The sequence below is a fragment of the Enoplosus armatus genome, chromosome 13 (genome assembly GCF_043641665.1).
Source record: "Enoplosus armatus isolate fEnoArm2 chromosome 13, fEnoArm2.hap1, whole genome shotgun sequence".
Taxonomy (NCBI): Eukaryota; Metazoa; Chordata; class Actinopteri; order Centrarchiformes; family Enoplosidae; genus Enoplosus; species Enoplosus armatus.
This window is the reverse complement of record NC_092192.1, coordinates 16189357-16210313: the sequence shown is the minus strand read 5'-3', so window position 1 is coordinate 16210313 and position 20957 is coordinate 16189357. Positions and strand designations below refer to the sequence as shown.

At 43.3% G+C, this 20957-nt stretch overlaps 1 protein-coding gene across 3 annotated transcripts in view; it reads left to right on the top strand.

Annotated features, from left to right (window-relative positions):
* The window catches only part of LOC139294933 (cell adhesion molecule DSCAML1-like), a 49885-nt gene that overhangs the window by 3460 nt on the left and 25468 nt on the right, over positions 1 to 20957 (top strand). For all 3 annotated transcript variants that reach the window (XM_070916938.1, XM_070916939.1, XM_070916937.1), the window contains 2 exons: positions 6277 to 6597; positions 9169 to 9315. In XM_070916938.1, coding sequence (XP_070773039.1) covers positions 6277 to 6597; positions 9169 to 9315 — 468 coding nt within the window. The remainder of the gene's footprint in view (positions 1 to 6276; positions 6598 to 9168; positions 9316 to 20957) is intronic.

Here is a 20957-nt window from a genome sequence, read left to right as displayed (position 1 = left end):
TCACAGCTCTGTCACTGGCATCCCTGTTCTCCCATTCGTCCTTAAATCTATCAGAAATCCCAATGAGATTATGAATCAGAACGAATCATTTAAAACAACAGCAAAAAAAAAGAAATGAAATGAACCCCATCGACAGCAAGAAATGTTTTGTTTTTTTCCAAGCAAGAACTCTGTGTATCGCCACACTGATGCTAAAATTGAGCCAGACCTCCTCCAAATTTTATTGGATGCTGGAGCTGCACATTTTCAGAAGGAGGGTGCGTTCAGCAAATGTCAAATCTCTGAAGCAAGTAGTTGTTTTTGTTGGATCTCTCTCTCTCCCTCTCTCTATCTCCATCTCTATCTCCATCTCTCCCTCCCTCCATCGCTTCCTCTCGCAGTAACTCCCCTCCCTCTCTCTCCCTCATCACTAGGCAGAATTAAAGGTTGGGGGAGGGGCAGTTTATGCAGACTGTGCTGGGACTTGTGATCCACAGATTTGATATTCACATTAAGAGAGAAACTGGCTGCTTTGATGTGAGGGGGAGCAGGTCCCAGGGGACTGCTGAAGTAGCACACTTTTTTTTTACTGACACAGCACAGGCTGGTGGTGGTGGTGGTGTGTGGGGGGTTGGTGTTGGTGGGTGGGGTGGGGAGCAGATTGTTGGGGACAGGGTGTACAGAAAGACAGTAGGTGGGGACCAGCGATACCCCTTCGTTGATTAGATGTACCCCCAGCACCCCCCCCCCCCCACACACACACACACACACACTTCTCCACCCACCATCCACCTTCTTATGCCAGACCCCTGAGGATTATCCATAAGCTTACACCTATCTTTATCCCCCTGCATCCCACTAATATTCAATTCACACCCCTTCTTACAGTGCGTCTCCTCCCACTTCCTCCTCCTCTGCTGCTGCTTCATGTTTCCACACACAGTTTCAATCCTCGTGCCACCTTATCAAAAACACACAGCTCATAACTTTCTGTCCCAGAAACACCTGAAGGATGAGTGACGGAGAGACGGCAGGACAGGGAGGGAGCCAAAACAGGAGTTCGAGTGTGGTTGGAAATGAAGCTGTTTCCAAAATAGCAAGCAGTCAAGGAGAGGAGGGAGAGGTTCTCGACAGCTGGCATGACTGATGTGAATGTCTCGTCTCTGTTAAGTTGAATCTTACTTTTGACCTTTACCACGTACGTTTCTCAATACTAAATCCAATAAAGATGAAATGCTGTGAAAATTATTTTACCATAAGACAGAAAAAGAAATGGAAAGACGGAGATGGGCGAAAGAGGAACATGTGGAGGTATTATGCCTCTGGTTGGGCACAGGGAGCTCTGGGTGTGAGAATGTGTGTATGTGAAACATTGGGAGTTTGTTTACCTCCTCATCACAATACAGTTGTGAGCGTCAAGTGTGTGTGTGTGTGTGTGTGTGTGTGTGTGTGTGTGTGTGTGTATACACTCCTGTGCACACTCACATCCTGGAGAGGCGTAGATCAGCTGCATTATGCATGGTGAAACCTTGCATAGGTTATGGCTTCTGCCTCTCTGACATACATATTCATGCGTGGCTCTCTGGCAGGATGTATAAAATAGTGGCTGGGACTCTGACAGCCTGAGCTTTAGCTCCAGCAGCACCTTCCAGTGAGGGCTGGTTTTTATCTCTTTTCTGTGTCTGAACGAGTTTGATGAAGCCTCCTGGGTGCAGGTGAACTGCAGCGGCACAGGAACCCCACAGCTGTGGTCAGTACTGCTCTCAGGGTACTGACTGTCCACACGCTGCTAGAGTCAGATCTTTGTGGATATGCATCACTGAGATAGTGGTGTCACCGAAATGAACAGGGGCGACATGTGCGTAAGATATAGTTGTTGCACATTGTTAAAGACCACTTGCAGGTTTTATTGTATTTCCATCAGTTAAATCGGCATAGATTAATGAAGAGCTGAAACAATTAGTCGATTAATCCATCAACAGAAAATTAATCAATCTGCAACTATTTTGTCGAATGATTCAGTCAAAACATTCTCTGCTTCCAGCTTCTCTAATGGGAGGATTTGCCACTTTTCTCTGTTTTATGTCATTAGCAGAAAAGGTTTTGGACTGTTGGTTGGACCCTTGGACACTGGGAACTTGTCATTGATATTTTCTTTACTGGTTTCTGACATTCTAAAGTCTAAATCATTGATCAATTAATAAAAAAAATGTACAGATTAATCAATAAGGAAAATAATTGTGCGTTGCAGCCATAGATTAATGTAGGAATGAGTAGGAATTTAAATAAATGGATAACAAGGATGAAGTCTTTAGTGTTGATAACAATATATATATATTAATTGTGTTATTTTACCAGTGAAAAAACACCATTATAACTGACAAACAGTCTCTGTTATGCATTGAATTCAGAGAGGTGTTGTGTCAGAGGTGTATGCTCGCTGTAGTGGCTAGTTGTAAGCTGGTTTGACAGGATGTTAACTATATTACATGCTTTTTGTGGTATTACTCTGTCTTCCCTGTTTCCCTAATGATCCCCATCAAGCAAAGGTTTTGTAAAAAGCTGACTGGTGGAAATTAAACTTTTCAATAATGGTTAAATGGCGTAAACATGACTTGAGATTGAGATTGAAGTTTATGTTATTATCTTAACTGTAACAACCCAACACTTAACTGATCCTTTCATTGGGGAAATAGTTCCCTTTTCTGATGTACTTGTGGTCATAATGTCTCTTTTTGATCACGGAGGTGTGTGTGAGGTGGCTAGAGGCAGGTATTTTATCAGCTGTGCGAGTGCAACCGGCCCAACTTGACTTTCATCTTGGACGTTGACATTTCAGTGCTGTTCCGTTTGAATTCAGCCATGACACAAATATGTGTTTACCATGCAGTCTCCGTTGTTTTCCTCACTCTTGGGACATGTGGAATTTGGTTTTCTTGCCACACAAGCCGTCTATACAGGTTGGCACAGGTGGTGTGTAATGTTTCAAATGGAGTGGAAACTCTGCCAGTCCGGCACAAAGCAGGACTGTGCCAGGTGAGTTTTGGTGCCCAGTGTGATGCGCTAATGTCACTGTGCTTGACCACACCTAACCAACAATTTTTTGGCTTGGCCACCACTGGCAGGCATTTACACACAGCGTTTTTACCAAATTGTAGGGTATACACTCTTAAATGAACACTATTTGCATATACTCTCTGTAGGCAGCCCACTGTTTTCACCTCTACGCCATTTAAACACATTTTCTCACTTCAGCAGCTTTTTTTTCCAACCTGCAAATATTTGAGACCGTGTGACAGAATTTGGGGGTTTGGTGACTTGAAGAATCTAAATTTAGATTCTTTAGGTTAAATTGTTGCATTGTTTTTTATTCAGTCACAGCTTTCAAGTGCCAGCGCCACCATGGCAACCCACTCTGTCTCCTCCCAGTGTGACTGAGCGCTAAGAGCTGCTTTTGGAGTGTGTGTGTGTGTGTGTGTGTGTGTGTGTGTGTTGGGTGAGTGCATGTGTGGTTCGCCTGGTTTTGACAGGCTCTGAGTGGTGGGAGTTTGCTCTGATCTCCTTTCTATTCCACTTCCCGCTCCATCAGTCCCAGTGCTCCCCAGCCCCCCAGTGCCCGGGCCCCCCAGGCCATATAATCTACTGTATGAGAGGTTCTCCCGCTGCCCAGCCCCCTCCGAGCTCTCAGGGTGACCCCCTCACTCCTCCACTTTAGTCCTGTCCCCCCATTGGGAGATTATAGATATTGCAATCTTTAATATGGGCTTTATGCTCAGGGGCCATTATCAGTAATCTGCAGAGGGGAGGGAGTCTGACCTGGTTTTTGCAGCTCACCACCGGACTGCCAGACACATTTTCATATACCATCTGTAACATTCTGCCCAGCTTTATCAATCTGTAGTCCAGGGATAGTAGCACTTCTTTGAAAGGAAGCTGGAATTATTAACGAACCCTCCTGGATGGATCTTTCTTCGATCTGATGCTCTGAGCTTAGTGCCAGCACAGTGACTCTGTTGATGGTGATGATTGATTCTGCCTTAAGCTTCGTTTGTTAATGTTTTTCTGTCTACATCAACCATAGCTTAAAGCCAGGCTTCATTAAAGACACAGCATAAACAAAGTCTAAATGTTTGGATGGGATGACAAAAGAAACGCATTGGATGATCAGATACAATATTTGCTTTCACTCCTGATGTTGTCTTGTGTTTAGTTTTGGTACTTCAGAAGGGCTCTTGGCCCTCAATGTCACAGTGTGTCACAGTTCACACAGATGGTTTTGATGTCAGAACTATTTTGGGTATTGTGCTTAGTGCACCCGTGAAAACCTAATACTGGCCAATTTAATGTGAACAACAGGGACATTTCTCCCTCATCCTGTTTCCTCCGCCTTACAGCATGATTATGATTATTCAGAAATGATGTGACAAAGCTCCTTGAACATTTAGCCTCTACAGCACAATTGCTATCATAAAGAGGAAGTTCATAATAACAAATAATATCATGATCAATATATTGAGTATTGAAAGTATTGAAAATTCTATCTACAGACATGGAAGATGTCTGTACCTCTGTGTCACACAACGTCAACTGTGGGCAGTGTGAGCGACTGTGATTGGTGTACTGTATGTTACATGCAGCACTGCTATTTAAAGTGAGCTTCACAAATAGCTGCTGCCATGACAAAGTCAAGCAACAGATGATCTGGATGGATCTTTTAGATTTTTGAACTTAATCATCAATTAGTGGAACATTGAATATCTTTGAGTTTTGGTGTGTTAGTCAGACAAAACAAGCAATTTGATGACATCAACTTTTGGATTTGATTTAGGAAAGTTTTAAAGGCATTTTTCACTATTATCTGACATTTTATGAACCAAAATGATTAATTGATTAACTTATTATGAGTTATTCATTTTGCAGTCATATCTCTAGATCTATTGTTTATGATATTTTGGCATCATTCTGTGATAAACTGTGACACAGGACATGTTTTTGAATACATTTAAGTCCCAGACCTGCAATTGTTCTGTTCATATAGGTTTTTGCAATAGAAGAAATCATCAGATCTGTTTTGTAACTCTTTGTAAACAGTTTATGAAAATAATAAATGGATTATTGTTTAAAAAAACACAGAAGCTTTGTCGAAAGTAAGATTTTGCAACATTATCAAATGTCAAAGTGAGAACAACTAAATCATTTCACATTAGATAATTAAATGAAATGCAAATCAATCAAAAATGTAATATCAATATGTTCAAATGTTTCTGATGATTTTACCACTGAAAAATTTATTTTGATCAATTTTATGTAATTAATATTGACATTGTTTTGAATATACAGCAATTTAAACAAGCTGCATTTAATAAGTGAGAAATACAAAGGAAAAATCAATTTGATCTATTATGTAAATAGAAAAAAAACACACAGTTATAACTGAACAACTACCAGAATGCTGAGTGCTAATTTTATTCAATTTGGATCAAGATCCTCCATCTTTCAGTATCTGTTGGTATCTTCCACGATGTTTTACAGACTTTCTGTGCCGCACTGAACATGAACTGGGTGAACATGCAGGTTGGTGTTTATTAGATGATATCATTTAGAATCAGTGGTGGTTAACATCCACATCTGTCCAGCAGCAGCCACCCCCGTCCCACTCTTCCACTCCCCCCCCCCCCCCCCCCCCCTTCTCCTTCCCTCTTCTCACTCTCCTTTCTCTGCTGGAGCTGTATGTGTTTAATCTGAGTGCCAATGAAGAACATTCCTGTATGTGTGTGTGTGTGTGTTTGTGAGTATGTGTGTGCGTGCATGTGTGTGTGTTAAATATGTAAGGAGATTAAATAGACTTAAATCTCTGCGTCTGGCATAGAAATTCCAATCACATAACCTATCAGTGTGTCCCCTCTCTCCCTCTCTGTCTCTGCTTGTGTATGTGTGCACACACACTGTACGGAGGTAACAGGCTCCCCCCCCTCCCATCCACCTAAACCATCACAGGCTTTAGCCCAAATCCCTAGCTTTCTGGATCACATGACTGATGTTTGCAGCTGGACATTTGACATACATTTGTTATGATTATTTTGCCACACATTTGAAGGACATTCCCACTGTCCATTTTTTTTCGCCCATTAATGTGATGCCGATTGCTTTAAGTCAACGGCAGTGGAATCCTGTCAGCTTATATTCACACATTTGTTTGTTTATTTTGTATACGGCACATAACAGGCGCTCATCGTTGGCCTCTCGCCTCCACCATGACCTGTTAAGTGATGTTGTGTTGTCTGTTTGCCCCTGCAGTACACAGTGAGGATGTGGGCTCCACCAGGCTGTACTTTGTGAATGCCTCCCTGCAGAGGGTAACCTACTCCAGCTCGGTGGGGGTGTCCCTGCCCTGTCCAGCAGGGGGCACCCCCAGTGCCATACTGCGCTGGTACCTGGCCACCGGCGACGACATCTACGACGTGCCCCACATCCGCCACGTGCATGCCAATGGCACCCTTCAACTGTACCCCTTCTCGCCCTCCGCCTACAACAGCTACATCCACGACAACGACTACTTCTGCACCGCCGAAAACCAAGCCGGCAAGATCCGCAGCCCCAACATCCGCATCAAAGCTGGTGAGTTGGGACCACAGTCGGGAAGGGAACGGGCCTAAGAGCAAAGAGAGACCGAAGGATCGGAAAGATTGAGAAAGAAAAAGGAGGGTTATGGAGCAAAAGGCCAAAGTGAGACATAACATGATGAGAAATGGAGCAAAAAAGAGTCAGTTGTGAAAGCACAAAGTAGAGCAGATGTGATTGGCAGCTGCAAAAAGCCCAACCCACACACAGAATCACCTGCCCTAAAATAGCCCGTCTCGACCTGAACACAGATTGACCTAGAACACAGTCTACAGAGAGAACATCTGCATCACTTACTACACCAGGCCTCGGCCTCCGCTCACACCTATTTGACTGAGCTGGTGATGACCACTGCACTTTATACCCACATAACCCCTTCAGCTCCATCTACAGCATGGCACCATCTGGTAGGAGGAAATCCAAAACACAAACCCTACAGTGCTTAGAGTTAAGTAGCAACTCCAATGTGATTTTAAGATGATATAACCAGATCAAACGAGGAGGAAAAAGTGTGACAATAGGTTATATCACATTACCGGCTCATCCTCATCAACAATCCTTCACTTTTTAAAAGGCCACCAGGAACTTGACAGCCTCTTGGATATTTCCAAGCAATGCCTTTTAAAGCTTTGCAAGGTGTGAAAAGTAATTCAACACCTAGGGATAAGGAGATGTGGTCTTAAGTTAACCATTTCTTACGGCTATATATGCTAACCTAAAACAGGGGAATATTTATTAAATTTTTTTATATACTATTACTGTACAAACCAAAACATCTCATGCCTCATTTCAGCTATCACAGAAGAAATTAATTATTTTCAGGGCTCAGTTAGAATACAGAATCAATCAGTAAACACAAGTAGATATTGTAGGTAGTCTATTTTTGGAGCTGTTGACCAAAAGCTGCCTCTGTTGCCATCATATTCTCTTTCCTGTCCTCCTTCTCCTCCCTGCTCCCTCGTTCTTCAAACTGTCCTCTTGTGCCAGACTAAATATAGCCACAGCACACTTCTTTAATTATCTCTCATTAACAAACCTAATTGGTGCTTTCCATTGATTGGACCGCGAGAGGCTTCTTTAATAAGCGAAAGACCTCATCTAAAGTAAAATAGTACGTCTGGGAGTTTGGGTTCCTCCTGCTCTAGAACCAGCGGAGATACACGGAGAAGAAACTGAACAGTTACATCAAACCGCAGCTGGAACAAAAGCTACAGCTGGATGAGAGTTGCACTGCATCTATTGTCCCCCCTCCTCCTCCTCCCCCTCCTCCTTCCCATCATTCATTCAGGCCAGTCTGTCCCTCCCCCTTCCCTCCTGCCATCAACATCTGTTTTCATATTCTGCCTCCCAACACCGACCTGAACTAATACTCATATTCATTCTAATACTAATACTAGTGCCAAGTTGAGGATTTCAGCCAGGACCCTGAGCTGCATGCCAGCCGGTTGCTGCCTTCATTCCCACATGACCATAAAGCCCGGCCTCAGGAGACGAGGGATTAGCATGAACCAAACATCCTGCAGCCAGCGGCCTCTGTCGGGCCCCGGCAGCTCTGGTGCACAAGTTACGGTCAGACAGGATGCCGACCCTTTGTTTTGGGGTTTGAGTCTTGCGCCCGTGGTGTTGCACTCGCCCTGCCATTTAACAATGATTGACAGGGGTCTCACTTGAATCACCTTTACTGTTTCATGGCTAACAACAATGTCTGTGCAAATTCACATCAGTGGTAGTTCATTCCATATTATTTCAAAAGAACTTGACAGATCTATTTTATCCAACTCAACTGTTCAAAGAAGATGTAAATTTGCGTGCACTTGCATGTGTTTCCTCTTGCTTTAGCAGGAATGTATGCATGCTGTCATCGTGTCTGTTACCAGGGAAGGGATTCCGAACCAGTTTCTTAGCAACCTTCGGATACGTCCTAGCTTTCATGTGATTTTGCTAATGAGTCCCCACTCATTCAACAGAGTGTAAAATATTGCATGAACCTGCATAAACTGAAGCACCAAATAACCCCTCAATTTACTTTGAATGTGCAGCTCACTCTGTTCCTTATGAAGTTCTGCACGAAAACAGCACACCAGTGTTTCATGATGATGTCATGCCAAAGCTAGAAAATAATTTCCATGATTATCCTGCTTAATGGCGGCTTGCACCATTTGTGGTGAAAGCAGAGGCAGGATTAGAAGAGTTCAAACAATACACAAGAGTGGGCCAGTAATTTCCAATGAATACATGTGGAGTGCTGCGGTAATTGATGAAAGGGTGTTTTGCTCTGGAGTGTTAATGTGTTGTTTTTGATGATGTAAACACGAGTAGATTATTGTTTTTGTCTGAGAACTACTGCGTGATTAAAAGGAGATCACCATGGTGTTCATCCATTGTCAACAAATCTTCTGGATAGATGATGGAATATATTTTGTGTAGATAATCTTTAAATTTGAAAAAGAAAATGTATTTGAGTCTGGCTGGAAAAGCTTCTCAGACAACATCTAGACCATCATGGGTCACCACACCTCAACTATTCAGTGGTAGGGAGATAATCTTGCCTTTTGTGCGTTTGTGTAGTTTTCAGGGAGCCCTACACCGTGCGGGTGGCGGACCAGCGCTCGATGCGGGGCAACGTAGCCGTGTTCAAGTGCCTCATCCCCGCTGCCGTGCAGGAGTACGTCAGCGTTGTGTCCTGGGAGAGAGACACTGTTTCCATCGTCCCAGGTAGGACATCACATGAGTGCATTTGGATCGCCCAGGGGTGGGCAGGTTGATGTATTTCATAGGGTTTAGGTATGTCTTTATCTTCTGTGTGTGTGTGTATCTGTTTGTGTGTGAGGACGGCTGATGCGCCGCTGTGCTCAATGTTTGACCGAACTCTTAACTCGTGTCTTCTGTCTGCTCACTGTTCTGGATCACTGATCTGGTCCCCCTCCTCTTCCTCCTCCTCCTTTCTCCCTCACTCTCCTTCGTCTTCCTCTTCTTTCCACAGACATTTCCCTCTCTGCTATCACTGCTTTTACATCTCATCACATACATTTTTTTCCCCCCTAATGTCAATAATTGTGATTGACACTGCATTAGACAGACGCTCTTCCAAGTCGCATGACTATTCCACAGTTTCTCCTCATCAGATCTATTTCTGTCCTCTCCCTGCTTGTCTCACCACCATGTCCTTGAAGAACAGGGCCACAATTAGAGACACAGGATGTCAATAGGACTGTGCCCCCACATTCATCTTCATTAACCTCATTTGTGTGTGTGTGTGTGTGTGTGTGTGTGTGTGTGTGTGAGTACAAGAGAGGGAGAAAGAGAAATGTGATGTTCAGTCTTTTCGTCTGTTGTAGTTGTTTGTGAATACATTATAAGTATTTATTATGTGATTATATAATGTGTGTTTGCATGATTATGTTCTGCATTTAAAATGCTATAATAACAACGTAGGAGGGAGGGATGAGAGGAAGAGGAGAAAAATGAACCAAAGGAAGAGAAGCAAGGAGGGTAGTAGGGCAAGAACGGCCTCAGGTCCTGGCAGATGGCGTTTTATATTATATGTATGCAAAACACACAGACACTGTGTCACACATACACATGCACCAAGGTTGCAGTAATTTGTTATTTTCTGTGTATTTTTTTAGTTCATTTTCAGTTTTCATGTACACTATTATTATGTTTTACTGTACTTTGTATTTCCTGCTTGTCTTCACTTACTTATCTGACAGAAAGCTGCTACATTAAGGAACTACATATTTTGGCTATAAAATTCAGTTTGATTAAATATTATTCTCTTATTTTTTCCACACACAATTTCTCATTTTGTTTTAGCAAAAAACATGCACATATTTTACACACACCAACCTGCCATCTTCTTGTATAAAATATTCTGTTAACAAATTATTTTAGTTTAGTTTAGTTTTTTCTGTTCTTATTACATTTTAAGTCTACACAGATGAAGAGTTCCCGTCGTGTTTGGTTCACAGTGACAACATGACCTCCTGTGATTCCTAAACATAAATACAGTTGATCTGGTTTGGATGTGCCTGTCCTCTGTGTGTGCATTAATGTTTCTTTCATGTATGGGGTGTTGCTGTGTACACTGTGTCATGAGGCTGCTGTGTGTAATTAGGGGTATATAGGTCAGTTGATGAGCAGTGAGTGTGAGGATCAGATGTTGAACATGATGAGCTGCTCACTGAACTCGGCGTTCGTTGTCCCTACGACAGCATGCGGCACACACAAACACAACAAGCACTCGCGGTGTGTTCAACCTTGACCCCGGCCCCGCCCCCCCCCCCCCCCAGAACAGTTCGTAATCTGAATATAGCAAGAACACTCTCACATGGATGCACAACAACATGCACACACACACACACACACACACACACACACCATGAATATCCATATACAGTAGATATGTGTGGTTATATAAACAGTCCAATGGGAAACATGATTGATGCTGATCTCCCTCTCACTTAACCACCTCTTTGAGTTACTCTAACATCACCGGTCAAACTCTCTCTCTACCTCTCTCTCCTGTAAAAGATTCTCTGGATGGGTCTAATGAAGATGTGAAAATTAAAATTGATTTTGTGACTGAGAGCTCTCTGCATGCGAGTGAGTGGGTGGTTACCTGCCTTGCCTGTCACTATTTCTTATGCTCAGCTTAAGAAACACAGCAGGAAGAGTTGCAGTCGAGTAAATCCATACATGTCTGTGTAAAGGTCACACGTGCACCTGTCCCTTTAAAACAAAAAACATTCATTCCATCATTTTCCTCGCATGCGTGTTCCTGTTCAGGATCATGAAAGGCAAGAGTCTATCCCAGCATGCACTGGGCAGAAGGCAGGGGCGGGCGGTTGGCATATAGTGAAGAGAGACAAACAATCACATGCACGCAACTGACTTGCATGTCTTTTATGTTGTTCAAATTTGCTGTCTCCGTGGTAACAAATACTCTGCCGAGGATGTTATCTGGTATTCTATTGAGAAAGAGGGGCATTGTCTGCTGAAATCCACTGCAAACAACAAGTCAAAGCACTCAACCATCACCTGAACTTTCTTTGAATTCCAGAAACAATACTTTGTCTCAAGGGTGGGCTGTGATTGGCTAGTCGTATCATTGCAACGCAAAATAAAAAAAATAGGGCCAGTTGTGTTTTCCAGAAATGCATTTCAGCTGCAAAATGTCTGCACGAAGGATAAGTGCTGTTAAACTAAGCTCCTCACTCCATTAGTTTCAATACATAGATATTGTTTTAATTGGCTTCTGTCGGAGGTATTGATGCATTCAAGTCATCTACCTTCAAAACAACATTTGTGCCACCACAGAGCGGAGGCTGAACCCCACCACAGCTCCTTCCTGTGTCTCTCCTCTCTGATTGGCCACCATCTGAATACAAAGGAAGATTACAAAAGTGATCAGACTGCCCACCTTCCTTTTGAATTCAACAATAAAAGGTGAATCTGAATTGTCTGCTTCATGTTGTGTGCAGACCCTGATCAGTAGCACGATCACATACCGGTCTGAAGGTTGAGTTGATGACATAACACAACGCGGCCGTGCCCTCTGAACCCCAACAGGTTCCATTTTGTCAAACACACGTTTCCCATCTGGAGCTGTGTGTGTGTGTGTGTGTGTGTGTGTGTGTGTGTGTCCCCTTGCCTGCCCCACTTTCCTGTCCAGCCAGGACAGTGACGGGGTTTAAGAGGGGAGGGGTGCAGGCAGACTGACCTATTTCCCTCTCACTTCCCCGTCCCATACCGTGCCTGTAGTTAAGCATTGTGTGTGTGTGTTTATGTGTGTGTGCGTGACCCTCATGAGACAATGCTAGTCTGAGCAGTGATCTGAAGGAGGAGAGCTGGAGCGGAGACAGAGAGATGGAGGGTTTGTGGACGGGAATAAAAAACAACAGTGGGACACAGAGAGGGTTCAGCTTGCAGATCGAGGCCGTCAGTCTAACCAGCAGAAAGCTAATGAGTGGCTCCGATGAATAGAGACTGGGACCAGCAGATGGCTGCGACCACATGGTGGTCCACAGAAGATGCCCAACCATGTCCACCTGCCACACAGTTTGGTCTTGTTTATGTATTTGCACAGTGATTTGACACACATGGCCATAAAACCCAGAGCTGAAATGTATGGATGAGATTATAAAAAACAAGATTACACACATTAACACTTTGTACTTTCTTTAGTCTCATCCTCTCATTTTCTTATGTAGTGACTCTCCAAACTTCCTCTCCATCTTCTTCTTCTCCATCTAGGAGATAGAACTAGATGATGCAGATGTGTTTCGCCTGCATATAGATCTGCATTGATCTAGTGTCTCATTAAACAGGCAGTTTTGTGTTTGTACACTACATTTCCTGAGAACTGTAAGAGGAAAAGTGTGTTCGGTGGATTTAATCAGTCTAACCCGACAGTGTGTAAATGCTGAGTTATCAGGCCTTAATGTGAACTTGGATCCTAATGGGTGTCACCGGGTGGCGAGGTCGCTTACAGGCTACATTACAGATCAATCCTCTGCCCCCTGGGGTCCCTGCTGGAAGTCAAGCAGTTCAGCAGAGACACAACAATACACAACCATGTGGACACACACGCACGCACACACACACACACACACACACACACACACACACACACACATAGGAAACACCTGAAAAATTACGGTTGAGTTTATCAATTTGTGGGATAAGCAAGTTATAGTAACTAAACCGAACTGATTAGTTTGGAGAGTTGACTTGAGTTTAATGATGATGAATCGATTAATCTGCTGATTATTTTCTGATTTCTTTTAGTTCAATTTATTTTTTATTGTTTTGTTGTAAACAAATGTTAGAAAATTGTGAAAAATGTCTGTTATAACAGTCCAAAACCCAAAGATATTCTGTTTACAATGATATAACAGAGAAACGTATCATATGTATCACATTCCAGAAGCTGGAGCTAACTTTCTTTTTACATTTTTGCTTGAAAAATGACAAAAACAATTGACAGATTATCAAAATGGTTGCCAATGAATTTTCTGTCAATTGACTAATCGATCAGCTAATTGTTGCAGCTCTAGTCATAAGCAAATGATTAAATGAACAAATTTTAAGAATCAGTTTTATTTTTGTTTCTAAAAATAATTTGCCACACACTGAACAGTAAAAAGCAGAAACCAGAATTTGAAAGCAAAGCTTTAGAGAAGCATATGATGAAACGTTCAAAGTTAATGGCAATATTTTGCTTCTTAGTGACATTTATAATAAAGTGCTCATACAGTCCATGAATAGTTCACAGCACATCATATAGATAGAAGTGTATATACATGTATATTGCCCCTTTATTCACACATGCACATACTGCAGCAGCTTTTCCTGTAAGTAATTAAAAAGTTATGTGTCATAAAGCTCCACACAGGTGCAGGAGGAGAGAGGTGACGAAGGCAGAGGGACCTCATGGAGAGCAGTGGTGTGTTAGGACACGATGTGTGTTTGTAAATCTGTGCTTGTGCACTCAGAGCAGGAATACATTAATAGATACACTTGTCTGGGACACCGCGGACTCTTGTAAACACTGGTCTGACACACACACACTCGCTTCTACAAAGTACAAATGTAAAAGCCTACACACACACACACACATCCCCCTCAAAAGTAACACAATAAAGCCATTTTCAGTTTTTGCATGAACCTGCCTGAATACGGAGCGCTCATCAAACATTAACTCGGGATACATTAAGGCTCCGCTCGGATCTGCTGCGTGACGGCCGTCCTGTTGTTGTGCTCCTGCTGCCTGGGCACAGCAGGACGTGGTGTGACAGAGGAGGACAGGGAGCACGTGGCGTCCCCTGGGCTCATTGAACACAACTCCATCGACTGTCGACCCTCTCTCACCCCCACCCTCGAGTCTCGCCCCATCCCTCCCTCACCTCTCCCTCCTCTGCCCCTGCCTCTGTCCCACATGGCACGGAGCAGGCCGTGGGGGTTAGCGGGGGACATTAATGAGTAAATGCAGCTGAAGGTGCCGCTATTATGTACATACACACGCAAACATATGGCAGTAACACCAAAACTTAACAATGAGCAGCTTCTTGTAAAATGATCTACCTAAGAAATTACAAAACAACATGGAAATGTGGAACTGCATTCATTTTTAACCGCTAAAATCCAGTTTCCAATGCAACAAAACAAGTTGATTGTCGTTCACTTTCTCCGGATATTTTTGCCCCTTTCACATTTGCCCCAGTGTGCTGAGAGCTGGGCAGGAGCAGATGGGGTGCTGGCAGCCATCTTTTACTCAGTTAGGTTGAGTAGGCACGTGGGTGGGTGTGTAAATTAGCACAAACAAGTGTGTGTGTGTGTGCGCGCGCGCGTTGTTTGTGTGTGCAAGGGGTACAATAGGCATAATTATCTCTGCTTGAGAGGCCCAGTTAGGGATAGATGGGGGGGGGAGCTGGCGTGGAGAGGCGGAGTTCAACAATGGCTCAACCACGGGCTTTGTGTGTACAGAGCAGAGGGCTGACAAGTGTCAGCTATTATTGACTATTTACACACTAGTACACACGCCTGCTCACGTGCACATAACACAGAAACATACACACTCTAACGCCGCCGTCACTCTCCCCTGCCTTTTCTCTCTTTGTGTCTCCATCAAACACACTCACACATGCGGTATGAGCGTGTTTACAGTGCGTCAGTGTATCAGTGTCAATCAGTGTAAGAGGGAGAGATGGGAAAGCCCCTGCAAGCACATCACTCTGACAGAAGTCTGGCCACTATCTCGCCCTTCAAGCCGGGCTGTGTGAGAATACGACAACTGAGAGAGAGAGTTAGAGAGTTGGGGAAGTGTGATTTGGATTTACACATTTCCAATCATGTGGCTGAAAAAATAATTACAGTTTATCAAAATTGGGGTCTTATTTTCAGCTTTGGCCATTATTTCTATTGGTTATGATAACATGGCACTCGCCAAAGTAATTGCTGAGATCTGGGAACACAACAACAGTGCTACAACAAAGTCGGAAGGACTAACCTGCTGTAATAAGAGAGAGTTGTAATAAACAACATGATTCGTTGGATTAGTTTTAACTTACATGACACTTTTTCTTTGTTTTTTCTTTTTCCTTTTCCCTTGAAAGCACATTTGCAAACTTAATAAAAGCATAAATGTATAGTTCAAACTGCCTTACAGACAAACTCCTGGGCTGAACAATAACACATAATTATCGAAGTATCAACATTATCAGTCTCTTACTGACCTCATATTTACATTTTCATTTACTGTCTATGAAGGGGCTGCAGCCACAACAAACAATGACATCTTACCACAAGTTCAACCAACTAACCATCTTAACTGGTTCTACTATAATCAAATAGACAAATATGTCAGAAGTGAGCCAACATGAGATATAAAACACATGCGCTGATGTATGAAAGTTACATTTGTCACGGTAATGTGATCATTTATCTTCATGTAGATTTCAGGTCTTATCGTCCAGTGATCAGCACATTCTCATCACTGGGATTTTTGTTTTTAGTATTTTGTCAGATGAGAGTAACCGAATGATTCCTACCCATTGGCTCTGTAAAGGATAGCTGTTAATCTGCACTTCTAACCACATCCAGAGTCGTTAAGGAAAGTGAAAGCAGGAAGGCTTGTGTCAGGGCTTACAGAGCAAAAGAGTTGGAGGGTTTATGTGGCCTGGACTGGGTTAAGAAATGGGATTTGAGTAAAGAGGTTTTACCCCTTTCCTCCCGCTTTCTTCTACTCTTTTGTTTAGGCTAGCGAAAGAGGGATTAGTGTGAGGAGATTACAGCAGGCTTTACTAAGAAATTGTATTTAAGGAAATGCTTATTCACTCAGCAGATCACAGCAGCGGCAAGAAGTTTGGTTCTTGTTTTCTCCCTCCATCTTCACGTCTGTCTTTGTCTCATTATGAAAGGCAGTGATTTTCTCTCTAATCCATCAATCATAAAACTTCTTAACTTGTTGGTTTTCAGTGTGGTTCCTCAAATTACAAATAGTCAGCAATAGAAATGTACTAAACTAAAAGTGTAATCCTAAATAAATGTATAATATGTGTAATAACCATTTTATTCTAAGATGAGAAAAGAAAAGATGTGAGGGAAATAAACACTTGAAACTGAAAGTGTAAGACCACAATAGACACACTCCATATTGTGATTTATTTTGGTATAGAGTTATAGATTTCACACTCCAGCAACAGTAATGGAGAGGTCTCTTTTTCTTACGGTGTTTCTGTGAATGCAGCTGGTTGTCCGCGGACCGTGAGGAGATGTGATCAGGGATCAAATGGGATCCCTGGTGGTCATCCAAGTGCCATGTTCCTACATGACCTCTCAATCAGACCTATTGATCCGCCTCGCTATTAGCTGTCCAAACACACGTAAGGGCCAGATCAACATTGCAGGCCGTGATTGGCCGCAGTGGGTGGGCGGGCGGGTGAGGGAGGTGAGCCGATCTGAAACGCTGCTTTGGGGTCAGTGTGATGGAAATGTCTGAGGTGGCGATGTTTGTGGTATAGTATGTACAAAGTGAATGTCATGTGTAAGCAAGTCAATAATTCAACATGGTTACGGCATGTGAGCTGTTTGCTCTCTCTGTTTCTCTCTACCGTAAAACTCTGTTAAGACGTCGGTCAACAATTCAGCGTATTGTATCTACAATGGGGATGATGCGGAGCAAATAGCAGTCACTGTTTGCTTTGTGGATCAATAAAAAGAATTTGGGGTCAGTCTGATAGTGAAGCAGGTCTTTTTCACTCCAAAATGTCAGTTTAATATTGTGCAGATGCAACAAAGGGATGGTTTCCTGGAAAGAGTGACATTACCCCCAGTTTGTGTTTATATTATTGTACAAACTGTACAATAATATAAACACAAACTGGGGTATGTATGCTTAGTAGCAAATGATCATGATATGATATCCAGCAGCATATACAGAACAGTATGCACACTTTGCCAGGGTTATAAACGTGCTTACTATATGTTTTAGGGATGGAGGTGCTGGAGTTATTTTCATTATCGATTAATCTGCCAATTATTTGTTTAATTGAGCGTATGGTCTATACAATGTCAGGAAATATTGAAAAATGCCACAATCACAGTTGATCAACTAACCAAGTGAAGGACTAATTGTTTCAGTGCTAGTCCGGGTTCACCAGCCTATCAGAGGGCTAACACGCATAGACACACAACCATTCACACCTATAGGCAATTCAGGGTCTCCAGTTCAGCTGACCTTGACGCAGGAAGAACATGCAAAGATCTCAAGCTCCATCAGGTGACTAGCATCACCATTAAAATGCTGTTTAAATATTAAAGCATCAGTAATAATAATTTTGATACATCAAGTAGTTTTTGTTGATAATGCTTACATTTACTTAAGTATGGTTTTGTAATGCAGTACTTTTACTTGTAATAGAGTAGTTTTACATTCTGATATTGTTGCTTCTACTTGAGTAAAGAATCTGAGTACTTTTGCCGCCACTGTACGATAATAGCCACTGGATGTTATTGTGCTGAGGCAGTAACCAGTGGATGTCACACGCACTTTCAAACCATCTTCGAATCTGTGATTATTGCCTCTAAGGTGCAACACAGACAATTTTACACAGCGCTTTTTACTGGCAGGTTACTCTGTTTCTCTGTTGTTGCTGGTGATGAGGATGATTTCTGCGGTTTACTTTGTGTAAATGTGAGATTGTGATATTTGATACTTTGATTCTGAATGTATTTATAGTCATTTGGCGTGTTGTTGGGATTTCAACTGTCCTTTCTGGTAAACACTGTAAATGTATGTGTGTGTGTGTGTGTGGCAGCAGTTAATCTCTCTCGCTCTCGCTCTCTCTCTCTCTCTCTCTCTCTCTCTCTCTCTCTCTCGCTCTCTCTCTCGCTCTCTCTCTCTCTCTCTCTCGCTCTCCTCATGCTGGGCAGTGACACTCCTCTGCCACCAGCACTCTAATAGGGAGGGACCAGGCAGCTCACTCAGTGCCGCTAATGCAGCTCACTGCCCCGGGCCATGGGCTAAGCTGGAGTACACCGCATCATACACACACACACACACACACACACACACAACCACACACATATGATGGCAGACACACACCATATATCCAACTCCGCCTCTTATCTGCTGCTAAATCAAAACAAGGTGGAGGGGTGAGAGCTTTTTTTGCCTCTGGATGTTTACTTTTACGGAGTGACGTTCTTTAAAGAACAGAGTTACTTCAGTGTTTAAGCCTTAGCGTGCATGCAGTTAACTGTTCGATACGAGTTAATGGGATATCCAGTTGAGGGTAGGTGTTTGGACCATGGTGGCACACTTCTGTATGGTGCGGTGCATCGGGATGTGTGTGTGTGTGTGTGTGTGTGTGTATGTGGTTTCTCTCTCCTGGGACTCTCATTATCACTGCTGTCCCAGATGTCACCAAGCACATGAAACACACGTCATGAATAATGGAGTCCTATTTCTACATCTCTCCCCATTTCTCTCCTATCCTCCCACCCTCTTCCCCTCCATCCCTCGTTTCCTCTGATGCCTCTACTGATGCTTAATCTCCTCGGCGCTCCCTCCTATCTGAGATGGTCCATTTAGCTTAATGCAGCGTCGCCGGCCTGTCTGGTTAGGATGGGTTTATGGGGGGGAACATGGCGTCTCTGCAGCACTGCCTTGAGTTATATCTACGCAAACGACATCTTTTGCATATGATCAGTTTTATGTCTGCCCCTGACTGTCCAGCCTCTCGATAGGCCACCCCCCCCCCCCCAACCCTCCACATCATCCCCTCCCCCAGTGTTTACTGTTTAAAGTCACACAGGGCAAATTGGGACAGAGCAGTCAGTGAAGCAGAAGAGACGTGGTCCCATCGCAGTGGAAACTGGACTCTGCTCTGTCTCCTCTGTCTCATCCCCCTCTCTCTCTCTCTCTCTCTCTCTCTTTGCTTCTCCTCTCAACCTCCACCTTTGTCTGCTCTTCACCTCCATCCCCTCAACTTTCTAACATCCGCTCCACTCGGGGTGAGTCGGTGTACAACACGATACAGTGGCGAGGGGCAGGGGCAGGGCGAACATGATTGAAAGATGAGGTAAGCAGTCAGAATTGGTTAGGAAAGAGGACAGCAGTTAGGATTAGACAGCGAAGCGTGGCTTTTTAATGAAAACATGACAGAGCTGCGGCTTCTTCGACGTCTTGAATCTCACCCCCCTCCCCAACCAAAGAAATGAATAGGCGACAGAGGAAGAAGCGAGAAGGGAGAAAGAGAGACTTGAACACAGAGATTCAGATATTGCTCATGCAGTGTTAGTCTTAACCGGCAGCGTGACTCGTGCTCCGTCTGAACAGTTTGGTCGTGTTAACAAAGTCTCTTTTGTGGAGGAGATGCAGCGGGGTGGGCTCCCATTGCACAATTAGTTGTTACACATCAGTTGTGCCAATAAAACCTGCTTTGAATGTGAATTGAAAGGAGTTAAGAGGGCGCCATTCATAGATGTTAAGTAAGTGCGCAGCAGAATAAAAGCCAGGAAAGTGTATATATTTAATTGGCTGACACCTGCTTCTACTTTTAATGTACACAGCAGAGAGAGCAACGGGAGGGTGGAGTGGGCTCTCGCTTTGAATACAGATGCAACACCCCTTTTTTTGCATAAGGGTTTGAAAGGAGGGGAGAACACAGACATGGACTGTTATCTCCTCCACAGTTTACCCTCCATCTTTCCCTTTGCTTTTCTCCTCTACCGTCTTTTCCTCCTTTCTCTCTAAGTCAAGTCATTCAGCCCAACAGTGCTGCTTTAACACATTCCTCTGCTGCAGAACTGGACAACTGCCATTCACTGACTCCACTGTGCTAATTTTATTACATAGTTTATTATTTTTTCATTCCAGCATGGAAATATTTTTTTGTCCTATTTTAAGCCCGGTAGGTGTTTCTGTATGTGTGTGTGTGCCTAGCATGTCTGCATTTGTGAGCACCAAGCATATTCCGGCACTGCAGAGAATATCTCTGGAATATGCTGCGTTTTTTTTTCTTTCTTCTTCTTTCTGTGACAGTCACAAGTCTTTGATCCGCTCCTCCTCCTCCCCACTCTCGTCTCACCTTCTTTCAAATTCTTCTCTGCGACTTGCCGTTGAGCGCAGAGGTATAAGGCAGAGGTACAGACAATTTTTCATAACGTCAAACTCTGAATATCGCCCGTCTTTTTCGACAACTTCAAATCTGTTGTTCAGAGGATTATGATTAATTTCCCAAATTACAGCGGCTAAGTAAACTTTGACGTTCATGTATGTGTTCATTTGTGTGTATCACTGTGTTTGGGATATTTGGAGCCTCCAACGGTTTATTGTTTATTGGTGAAAATGA